General features: G+C 43.3%; 1 protein-coding gene across 3 annotated transcripts in view; it reads right to left on the bottom strand.

Moving 5' to 3' along the window:
* The window catches only part of nbr1b (NBR1 autophagy cargo receptor b), a 118,792-nt gene that overhangs the window by 61,291 nt on the left and 45,219 nt on the right, over positions 1-12,282 (bottom strand). For all 3 annotated transcript variants that reach the window (XR_009798703.1, XM_061845259.1, XM_061845260.1), the window contains exon 11: positions 2,892-2,975. Coding sequence is in view for 2 of the 3 variants with exons in the window: in XM_061845259.1 (XP_061701243.1) it covers positions 2,892-2,975 (84 nt within the window). In the remaining variant the exon portion in view is untranslated. The remainder of the gene's footprint in view (positions 1-2,891; positions 2,976-12,282) is intronic.

Here is a 12,282-nt window from a genome sequence, read left to right as displayed (position 1 = left end):
AATTACTGATTAATGTGCAGGACACTTAATATCTTCATGTAATTGTATGGTGATTTCAAACATTTCCTTTCCTAGTTACACAAATGGCAATTTGGTAAAAGGGCCCATATCAGCTTTAACATGGAGGGGGGGGGCTCTAACTGTGAGCGCATGGTAAACAATACATTTACAGCATTATTACTTTAGCATGTCATAATTTAGGCTATAATAAATGCAGATAAACTTGGGGGACTAATTAGTGAAGATAAAACATGACATAAGTGCAGTCCATTTACCATTTGTTGGTTAAACCTAGTGCAGGACTCTGCTCTTTATCCTTTATGACCTCGTTAGGGCCAACCAGTGTTCAAAAAGATTTCTTGTCACTAAATCACACTTTTTCAACTTCAATTTGAATATGTTTAAATACGTCAAAATTGCTGACCTGCCTGTCGTTCTCTCAACACTAACAATGCAGTTAATTGATGTGGCTTAATGTTTTTTAACAGATATGTAGATGTATCCTTTGGCTCAAACTGAGTTGTGTGTTGGCAAAATGTCTTCACGTTGTGTTTCATTGTCTGAATGTCTGCACGTTTAAAGGACAAATACATTGTTCCTTCTATGAGCTGTGCAGCACAAAAAAATTGTAAATTAAATACATGTCTACATAGATTTTCGCAGGGCACTCTGGTTTCCTCTCTCATCCCAAAAACATGCAATAATTGGTCAGTCTAGTACCTGCACTCTGTTACTATGAAGCCGCACTGTTGTAACACGTGCAGAATGTGGTTTGACATTGTCTTGCTGAAATTAGCAGGGGAGACCATGAAAGATGAAGATGAAGAAGAATATGTTCCTCCAAAACTTCTATATACCTTTCAGAATTAATGGTGTCTTCATAGATGTTTAAGTTACCCGTGCCTTTGGCACTAACACGGCCAAATACCAACACAGATGCTGGCTTTTGAATTGTGCTTCCATAACAGCCGGGATGGTTCTTTTCCTCTTTGGCCCAAAGGACGCGACGTCCACAATTTCCAAAAACAATTTTAAATGTGGACTCGTCAGACCACAGAACACTTTACCACTTTGCATCAGTCTATCTTTGATGAGCTCGAGCCCAGATAAACTGATATCCATTTTTGATGCAGTGCCACCTGACGGATCAAAACTCCCGCGCATTCAATGTTGTTTTTTGGCCTTGCCTCTTATATGCAGTGATTTCTCCAGATTCTCTGAACTCTTTGATGATATATTGGACTGTAAATTCTGAAATCCCTAAATTCCTTCCAATTATACGTTGAGGAACATTGCCTTTAAACTGTTCGACTACTTTCTGATGTACTTGTTCAAAAAGAGGTGAACCCAGCCCTTGTGGATGACTGAGAAAGTCTGGGAAGCTCCTTTTACACCCTATTGTGGCACACACCTGTTCCAACTACCCTGTTCACCTGTGGGATGTTCCAACCAGGTGTTGGATGAGCATTCCTCAACTTTATCAACTGTCCCAGCATTTTTGAAAAGGGTTACAGCCATAAAATTCTAAGTTAATCATTATTTGCTTAAAACAAAGTTAATCAGTTTGAACATTATATATATTGTCTTTGTAGTGTATTTAATTAAATAAAGGTTGAACATGATTTCTAAATCATTGTATTCTATTTTTGTTTATGCTGAACACATCCCAACTTCATTGAATTGGGTTTGTAAAATATGAGGATTTCACCTGAAGATTGCTAATGTCACACTTACCAGTATGTGCCACGGCACACTGGTTGAGAATCACTTCTCTAGAATTACAACTAATTAGGGGTGGGGGTCCAGCATGGAAGTTAGGTGGAGAAAAAAAATGAGATTTTGCACTTGTGTACTCCCTAATCCTGACCTAAGAATCTCCTAGGTGGGTAACAAGCAATATATATGAAATTATTGTTCTCAATAAACAAATACCAGAACTAATTAATATCGATGAACCCCCGCAGAGGCACTTGAATTTCTCAAAATAATTGGTTCACAAACACTGTAGAAAAGAAGCAATATAAGAAATAATCTTTGTCATATATTCATCAAGCTGTGGAAATTATGTGATAATATTTAATTATTCCACTTTCTTTGTTAAGACACGTTTTTCTTGATTGTGTATATCACACTGACCACCAGAAGCTACGACGTGCACAACAGGAATACTGACTGTCAAAAAAACTAAACACCAGTTGCGTCAAGAAGTTCCAAAGTTTATTGCTGCACAGATAATGCAAATGATGTTCAGACCATCTACTGAGCGTCAAAAAAAAAAATTGAATTCAACTGTTATTTTGAATTTTAAAATTCTAATTTGTATTTCTTGTAGAACTGGATTATTTGTTGTGGTTTTCATTTTTTTCATTTAATCTATTCAATTGGAGATTATGGTCGTGTTGAAGTTAAATAGGCATGTTGCAATTTATGTATTTTTGTGATTAGTTTTCTTGAAATTATGAATTAATTTCAAATGTATTTGTTTTTAATTGCAGTATTGTAGTTATTTGATACCTATGCAACCCATGAATTAATAATAAATAGGTCACTTTTGTCAAATGTACTGCTGCAGATTATTGTTTTCTGTCACTTAATGAAGTCTTTTCCAAATAAAATACAAAATAAGTAAAGAATGTGTGAGTATTGCTGATATCAAATCAGATCAGTATTGGCCAAAACTCAAGGCTGTAATATTAGTATTGGATTGGGAAATCCTTACTCTGAACTGACTTTAATCCAGTAGTTCTCATATTATTTTTGGCCCACCTCTCTCCTTGAAATTTTTTTCCAGTCCGTGCGTTATGGGGGGAGGGGGAGTAAGCCTCCCACCCCTCCCATTGCTTTAATCGAAAAAAGATAATTTGACTGCATTTTTTTATTAAAACTCTTACCTGTCCAGGCTGAAGAAAAGGAACAGATACTTCTCTCCAATGATCCCCGGAGCCCACAGCCAGGTTTCCCCACATAAACTTCAGCTGGAGGAAGCAAATAATATCAACTGAGACACTACTCCTAATAAAGGAGAAAATAAGCTCTATACTAACCTTTCCATAGGTAGCATTGCAAAGACCAACTTTTTCAGTTGCTCGCACAAGCACATGATTTGGTTGCACACTTGTTTGGGAAGGATAGAACTAAAATATACCAATGAAACCAGATGAAAAAGTTGGTCTTAACAGTGTGTATATGTATGTATGGCTCGTCTATGCAAACACACAGACACACACGCACAAATAGTTGAAGCCTGCAGTTTACATAAAATGTGCAAAAAAAAAACAATATTTGTCTCATTGTCTGAAGTCAAATCAGACACCACCTCTCCTGTTTCAGGTCAGTCAGGATCACCAAAATTATTGTATCAGAATTATGACCACATAATTTTTTCCTATGACTCCTCTGGATCAGCCAAATGGTGATGGGAAAACTTAAAGGGCTACTGACATGTAAAGGATGATTTTTAGTGTGTTTTAAAGAAAAAAATCCTTCTCTCAGAACGTAAAAAAAGATCATTGTTATACCAGTAGTGTCTGTGTACTTTTCCGATAGCAGCAGGATGAATAAAAAGCTCTGTCGGGGTCCGGCGACGTAATCCTTCTCTAAGAACGTAACAAAATATCCGCGTCATATCGGTAGTATCCATGTACTTGTCCATTAGCAGCAGGATGAATAAAAAGATCCGTCCGCATCCGACGACGTAATGGTTCTCTCAGAACGTAACAAAAGATCCACGTCATATCGCCAGTCACCGCAGTTATCCACCGTTTCACCCGACGCAGAGTTGGGTCGGGCCGGGAGGTTCACTGGCCCGTGCTGTCACAGGGCTGGCGGGGAGGAGCTAGGAGCCCCACCCCCCACCCGGCCACCGGTATCCGGCTACCCTTGAAGGAGTTACTTCGCCCGCCATGGGTCCTCCTGAGTACGCGACATACACAGGACTAGTAAAAGAGTTGGGAAATCGAACAATTATAGGCCTGTCATTTTGAATATTTCATCGGGTTCCTCGTCTGTCAGTCGGGGAGTCTGTTATTAGTTAGAAGTGATCTGCATATCATCTAAATATGGCTCAAAACGATCGGGAAATATGGCCCCGGTCACTTCACTCGATTATGATATGTACTCTTCTTCGAAAAAGAGCTTCAGTCACAGAAGGAGCGTCAGAAAAATCCAAAAATCTCTCTTGGTCATCTCCCATAACAGGTAGCACAGCGTGTTTTCAATGGCGACTGTCCCAATGTGACATCTGTGCATGACGTTGCAGGCAATATGGTTGCCACTGGGATGTCGAAAGAGACTTCCGCAACTTTGCAGATGAATGACACACTCTGCGGTCGTTTTTTTTCATAGAGACATTGAAGTGAATAATATTATATGTAGTTTTAATATCTATTTTAAAATATATATAGGGATGTCAGTAGCCCTTTAAAACTGGCTTAAAACGTGTGCCGATTTAAGCAGGAGAACCTTCTGTCCCACACATCATTTTAAACCATGACACCTTAATTTATTACTTACAGTAACCTTGTAAACATCGGTATCAGCTCCTTCCATGCAGTTTTGGGGTGATTTCTCACCTTTCTTCAGATCATTGCTACACCATGCGGTGAGATCTTGCTTGAAACCCCAGTCCAAGGGAGATTGTCATGTTTAGCTTCTTCCATTTTCTAAAAATTGCTTTCACAGCTCATCCTTTTTTCACCAAGCAGCTTTCTAATTGCCCAGTAGTACTTTCCAGTTTTGTGGAGGTCTACAATTTTGTCTCAAGTGTCTTTGGACAGCTCTTTGGTGCTAGCCATGTTAGTAGTTGGAGTCTTGCTGATTGTGTTGGGTCGACAGGTGTCTCTATGCAGTTTACGAGCTCAAACAGGTGCTTATAATTTAGAATAAGTGGAGTGTAGGTTCACTTATTAAAGGCTGACTAATGGGTCTTTTAGGATGAGAATTTTTGTTGTTTGGCAGGTGTTCAAGTACTTATTTGCAGCAGGAACATACAAAAACATTATTTGCTAAAAAATTCAAACATTGTGATTTCCGGATTTTTTTTTAGATTATGTCTCTCGCAGTGGACATGCACCAAAGATTAAATTTTCAGCCTTGTCCATGATTTCATAGGGGGAGAACTTGTAAAATTGCAGGGTGCTCAAATATTTATTATCCTCACAGTATTTTCTTCAAGGTCAAACGTTTAAATACACAAAAGTAATGTGTCTTTAAAGAACTTGGGGAAGCCCAGATGATTAGGTCATGACTTTGGAAGCTCCTGATTGTTTAACTGACAAAATGTGAGTTTATTGAGTTGATTGCAGCCCTATGGAGGCACAATGCAGCCCTATGGGGGAACAAGCCAGTGGACTTTTTTTAAAAACCAAAGACCAAGTCCGAAACCTTGGTGTTCTGATTGATTCTGACCTGACTTTCAACAATCATATCAAATCAATCAAAAAAACTGCCTTCTACCATCTGAAAAACATATCTAGAGTCACGTCTTGTATGTGTCAAGCAGACTAGGAAAAGCTCATCAATGCTTTTATCTCAAGTAGATTTGACTACTGTAATGGTCTTCTGTAATGGTCTTCTGACTGGGCTCTCCTAAAAGAGTATTAAACAGCTGCAGGTCATTCAGAATGCTGCAGCTCGCGTTCTGACCAAAACAAAGTGGTCAGAGAATATAACGCAGATCTTAAAGTCCTTGCACTGGCTACCAGTCATCTTAAGAAAATATTTTAAAGTTCAGCTGCTGGTCTATAAATCACTAAATGATTTAGGTCCTGAATACATGAAAGAAATGCTTACGGAATACAAACCCAGTAGAGCTCTGAGATCGACTGACTCAGGTCAAATATTGGAGCGCAGAGTCCAAAGAAAACACGGTGAAGAAGCATTTAGCTGTGAAGCAGCATTTAGCTATTATGCTGTACACAAATGGAATAAGTTGCCAACAGAGGTGAGGTCAGCCCCAAGTGTGAATGTTTTTAAATCCAGGTTGAAAACTCGTATTTTTTCTCATGCTTTTTAGAGTATATCCACTTTTTGATCATATTACTTGCACTGTATGCCGTTTTAATTGTCTTGTTTTTAATATTTTTTGTCATTTTTATTGTTTTTACCCCATTTTAAATGTATCTTTTTGTTCTCAAATGCCTTTAATCATGTAATGTACATTGAGTTACCTCGTGTCTGAAAAGCGCTATACAAATAAATTTGCTTTGCTTTGCTTATTCTTTTAAAACCGCAACGGTTTCTTGACAAATAGGACATAGCCTTGGACCTAACTTCAGGAAAAAAGTATTTAGGTGTCCATTCTTTCTTAATGACCCGGCACACACTGGAGGCTGGACTCAAGACAGAAGTAAGTATCTGCGAGCAACAGTATGGTTTCATACCTAGAAAGAGTACCACATATACATTATTTGCCTTGAGGATCTTCATCTTTTCCTTTCGGCTTGTCCCATTCGGGGTCGCCACAGTGTGTCATCTTTTTCCATCTTAGCCTATCTTCCTCTCTAACACCAACTGCCCTCATGTCTTCCCTCAAAACATCCATCCACCTTCTCTTTGGTCTTTCTCTCACTCTTTTGCCTGGCAGCTCCATCCTCATCACCCTTCTATCAATATACTCACTCTCACTCATTCGCCTCTGGACATGTCCAAACCATCATAGTCTGCTCTCTTGAACCTTGTCTCCAAAACATTCAACTTTAGCTGTCCCGCTAATGACCTAATTTTTATTTCTATCCAAGCTCCTCACTCCTAGAGAGAACCTCAAAATCTTCATTTCTGCCACCTACAGTTCTCCTTCCTGTTGTCTCTTCAGTTCCACGGTCTCTAATCCATACATCATGACCGGCCTCACCACTGTTTTATAAATTTTGCCCTTCATCCTAGCAGAGACTCTTCTGTTACATAACACATCAACACCTTCCACCAGCTGTTCCAACCTGCTTGGACCCGTTTCTTCACTTCCTCCCCACACTCACCATTGCTCTGGATTGTTGACCCAAAGTATTTAAAGTTGTCATCCCTTGCTATCTCTTCTCCCTGGAGCATCACTCGTCCCCCTCCACCTCTCTCATTTCCGCACAAATATTCTGTTTTACTTCAGCTAATCTTCATTCCTCTCCCAGTGCATGACTCCATCTTTGTAATTATTCTTCCACCTGCTCCCTCTTCTTACTGCATATCACAATATCATCTGCGAACATCATGGTCCAAGGGGATTCCAGCCTAACCTCATCTGTAAGCCTATCCATTACCACAGCAAACAGGAAGGAGCTCAGAGCTGATCCCTGATGCAGTCCTACCTCCACCTTAAATAAATTTGTCAAACCTGCGGCACACCTCACAACTGTTATGCTGCCCTCATCCATGTACTGTACTATTCTAACATATTTCTCCGCCACACCAGACTTACACATGTAGTACCGCAGCTCCTCTCTTGGTACTCTGTCATAGGCTTTCTCTAGATCCACAAAGACACAATGTATCTCCTTCTGACCGTCTCTGTACTTTTCCACTAGCATCCTCATGGCAAATGAAATAATATTATAACACAATAAGGGTGTCAGATTAAGTAATAGTATCAGATTGAGTGATGAGGCTGAAATTTGAAATTGACAGTTTAATGTATAATGTGATGAGTGGCTATGCCTCACACGTAAGATGTGACCTCGAGTTGAAAGAGAAATTCTGGAAAGAACTACATTTCACATTCACATCACATTATACATGGGGCTCGGCCCGGCACAGCCCGAAAGGGTAACATCACAACCTGTCAGAGAGGCCACAGGGGTCGGGTGCGATGTCAGCTGGGCGGTGGCCAAAGGCGGGAAACTAGGCGATTCGATGCCCGCCTACAGAAACTAGCTCTGGGGACAGGGAATGTGACCTCTTTGGCAGGGAAGGAGTTTAATGATCGTGGTCGAGTCGTCTTGGACACTTGGGTGAAGAGAGGGGCGGAGCTGTCAATTGATCACCACCTGATGGTGAGTTGGCTTTGTTGGTGGGGAAGATGCCGGTCGGACGTGGCACGCCCATACGTATTGTGATGGTCAGCTGGGAATGCCTGGCAGATTGCGCTGTCAGAAAGAATTTCAACTCCCAACTCCGAAAGAACTTTGTTCACGTCCTGGAGGAGGCGGGGACATTGAATCCGAGTGGACGATGTTCCGCGCCTCCATAGCTGAGGCGGCCCACTGGAGCTGTGGCCGTAAGTTGGTCAGTGCCTGCTGTGGCGGCAACCCGTGAACACGTTGGTGGACACCAACAGTGAGTAATTCTGTCAAGCTAAAGAAGGAGTCCTATCGGGCATTTCTGGCCTGTGGGACTCCTGCGGGAGCTGATAGGTATCGGCTGGCCAAGCAGAATGCAGCTTTGGTGGTTGCTGAGGAAAAAACCCAGGCCTGGGAGGAGTTCGGTGAGGCCATAGGGAACGACTTCAAGACGGCTTCGAGGAAATTCTGGTCCACCGTCCGGCGTCTCAGGGGGGGAAGCAGTGCACCATCAACACTGTGTATAATGGGGATGGGGGGCTGCTGACTTCAACTCTTTGTGAGTCGGTGGGGAGTATACTTCGAAGACCTCCTCGATTCCACCAACACACCTTCTCATGAAGAAGCTGAGTCTGGGTGATCTGAGGTGGGCTCCTCTATCTCTGGGGTTGAGGTCACCAAGGTGGTTAAAAATCTCCTTGGTGGCAGGGCCCCAAGAGTGGATGAGATTTGCCCGGAGTTCCTAAAGGCTCTAGATGTTGTGGGGCTGTCCTGGTTGACACGCCTCTGGAACATCGTGTGGACATCGGGACAGTGCCTCTGGATTGGCAGACTGGGATACTGGAGAGGAGGGTCCGTGGGGAAGTCGAGTCTCGAATTCTGGAAGAGCAATGTGGTTTTCGTTCTTCGGGAGTTCCTGATACCAAATCCCCTGATACGAGCTGTTCGGTCCCTGTACGACCCCTCTCAGAGTTTGGTCCGCATTGCCGGCAATAAGTCAAACTCATTTCCAGTGAGAGTTGGACTCCGCCTGGGCTGCCCTTTGTCACTGATTTTGTTCATAACTTTTATGGACAGAATCTCTAGACGCCAATGAGGCGAAGAGTGTGTCCAGTTTGGTCGCCTCAGCATCACATCTCTGCTCTTTGCAGATGATGTGGTTCTGTTGGCTTCATCAAGCAGTGATCTCCAGCTCTCACTGAACCGCTTTGCAGTCGAGTGTGAAGCAGCTGGGATGAGAATTTGTACCTCCAAATCTGAGACCATGGTCTTCAGTCGGAAAAGGGTGGCGTGCCCTCTCTAGGTCGGGGATGAGATCCTTCTCCAAGTGGAGGAGTTGAAGTATCGTGGGGTCTTGTACACGAGTGAGGAGCGGGAGATCGACAGATGCATCGATGCAGACTTTGTATTAGTCTATTGTGGTAAAGAGGCAGCTAATTCGAAAAGCAAAGCTCTCAATTTACCAGTCGATCTATGGTCCTACCCTCACCTATGGGCACGAGCTGTGGGTCGTGACTGAAAGAACAAGATCCTGGATACAAGCGGCCAAAATAAGTTTCCTTCGCAGGGTGTCAACGTTCTCCGTTAGAGATAGGGTGAGAAGCTCGGTCATCCAGGAGGGGCTCAGAGTCGAGCCGCTGCTCCTCCGTATTTACAGGCTGGGGCATCTGATTCAGATGCCTCCCAGACTCCTCCCTGGTGAGGTGTTCCGGGCATGTCCCACCAGTAAGAGGACCCAGGGACGACCCAGGACACGCTGGAGAGACTATGTCTCTTGGCTGGCTTGGGAACGCCTCAGGATCCCTCCGGATGAGCTGGAAGAAGTGGCTGGAGAAAGGGCAGTCCAGAAAACTTGTAGAAAATGGATGGATGGATGCTGCAAACTGATTTTCACTGCCTCTGTGATAGTGATAATAAAGTTCTAGACAATTTTATTCTGTGGATCTTGTGGAGCATCGGGCTGATGTGTTCACAGTTTCTTCTTCTTCTTTTCCTTTCGGCTTGTCCCGTTAGGGGTCGCCACAGCGTGTCATCTTTTGCCATCTTAGCCTATCTCCTGCATCTCCCTCTCTAACCCCAACTGCCCTCATGTCTTCCCTCACCACATCCATAAACCTTGTCTTTGGTCTTCCTCTCGCTCTTTTGCCTGGGAGCTCCATCCTCAGCATCCTTCTACCAATATACTCACTCTCTCGCCTCTGAACATGTCCAAACCATCGAAGTCTGCTCTCTCGAATCTTGTCTCCAAAACATCCAGCTTTGGCTGTCCCTCTAATGAGCTCATTTCTAATCCTATCCAACCTGGTCACTCCGAGCGAGAACCTCAACATCTTCATTTCTGCCACCTCCAGTTCAGATTCCTGTTGTTTCTTCAGTGCCACTGTCTCTAATCCGTACATCATGGCCGGCCTCACCACTGTTTTGTAAACTTTGCCTAGCAGACACTCTTCTGTCACATAACACACCAGACACCTTTCGCCAGCTGTTCCAACCTGCTTGGACCCGTTTCTTCACTTCCTGACCACACTCTCCATTGCTCTGTATTGTTGACCCCAAGTATTTGAAGTCATCCACCTTCGCTATCTCTTCTCCCTGGAGCTTCACTCATCCTCCTCCAGTCCAACCTCCACCTTAAATTCTTCTGACACACCAGCGCCACATCTCACCACTGTTCTGCTCTTCTCCCTGTAGCCTCACTCTTCCCCCTCTACTTTTCTCATTCACGCACATATATTCTGTTTTACTTCGGCTAATCTTCATTCCTCTCCTTTCCAGTGCATGTCTCCATCTTTCCAATTGTTCCTCTGCATGCTCCCTGCTTTCACTGCATATGACAATATCATCTGCGAACATCATGGTCCAAGGGGATTCCAGTCTAACCTCATCTGTCAGCCTATCCATTACCACTGCAAACAGGAAGGGGCTCAGAGCTGATCCCTGATGCAGTCCCACCTCCACCTTAAATTCCTCTGTCACACCTGAGGCACACCTCACCATTGTTCTGCTGCCATCATACATGTCCTGTACTATTTTAACATACTTCTCTGCCACACCAGACTTACGCATGCAATACCACAGTTCCTCTCTTGGTACTCTGTCATAGGCTTTCTCTAGATCCACAAAGACACAATGTAGCTCCTTCTGACCTTCTCTGTACTTTTCCACGAGCATCCTCAAGGCAAATAATGCATCTGTGGTACTCTTTCTAGGCATGAAACCATACTGTTGCTCGCAGATACTTACTTCTGTCCTGAGTCTAGCCTCCACTACTCTTTCCCATAACTTCATTGTGTGGCTCATCAACTTTATTCCTCTATAGTTCCCACAGCTCTGAACATCCCCTTTGTTCTTAAAAATGGGAACTAGAACACTTTTCCTCCATTCTTCAGGCATCTTTTCGCCCGCTAGTATTCTGTTGAATAAGTTGGTCAAAAACTCCACAGCCATCTCTCCAAATTGCTTCCATACCTCTACCGGTATGTCATCAGGACCAACTGCCTTCCCATTTTTCATCCTTTGTAATGCCTTTCTGACTTCCCCCTTAGTAATCATTTCCACTTCCTGGTCCTTCACTCTTGCCTCTTCAACTCTTCCTTCTCTCTCATTTTCTTCATTCATCAACTTCTCAAAGTATTCTTTCCATCTATTTAGCACACTACCGGCACCAGTCAACACATTTCCATCTCTATCCTTAATCACCCTAACCTTCTGCACATCCTTCCCATCTCTATCCCTCTGTCTGGCCAACCTGTAGAGATCCTTTTCTCCTTCTTTCGTGTCCAACCTGGTGTACATGTCTTCATATGCCTCTTCTTTAGCCTTTGCCACCTCTACCTTTGCCCTACGTCGCATCTCGATGTACTCCTTTCGCCTCTCCTCAGTCCTCTCAGTATCCCACTTCTTCTTCGCTAATCTCTTTCCTTGTATGACTCCCTGTATTATGGGGTTCCACCACCAAGTCTCCTTCTCCCCTTTCCTACCAGATGACACACCAAGTACTCTCCTGCCTGTCTCTCTGATCACCTTGGCTGTCGTCGTCCAGTCTTCCGGGAGCTTCGGTTGTCCATCGAGAGCCTGTCTCACCTCTTTCCGGAAGGCCGCACAACATTCTTCCTTTCTCAGCTTCCACCACATGGTTCTCTGCTCTACCTTTGTCTTCTTAATCTTCCTACCCACCACCAGAATCATCCTACATACTACCATCCTATGCTGTCGAGCTACACTCTCCCCTACCACTACTTTACAGTCAGTAACCTCCTTCAGATTACATCGTCTGCACAAAATATAATCTACCTGC

This window comes from Syngnathoides biaculeatus, chromosome 16 (genome assembly GCF_019802595.1).
Source record: "Syngnathoides biaculeatus isolate LvHL_M chromosome 16, ASM1980259v1, whole genome shotgun sequence".
NCBI lineage: Eukaryota > Metazoa > Chordata > Actinopteri > Syngnathiformes > Syngnathidae > Syngnathoides > Syngnathoides biaculeatus.
Note: the sequence above shows the minus strand (reverse complement) of the source record. Positions and strands in the feature narration are given on the sequence as shown.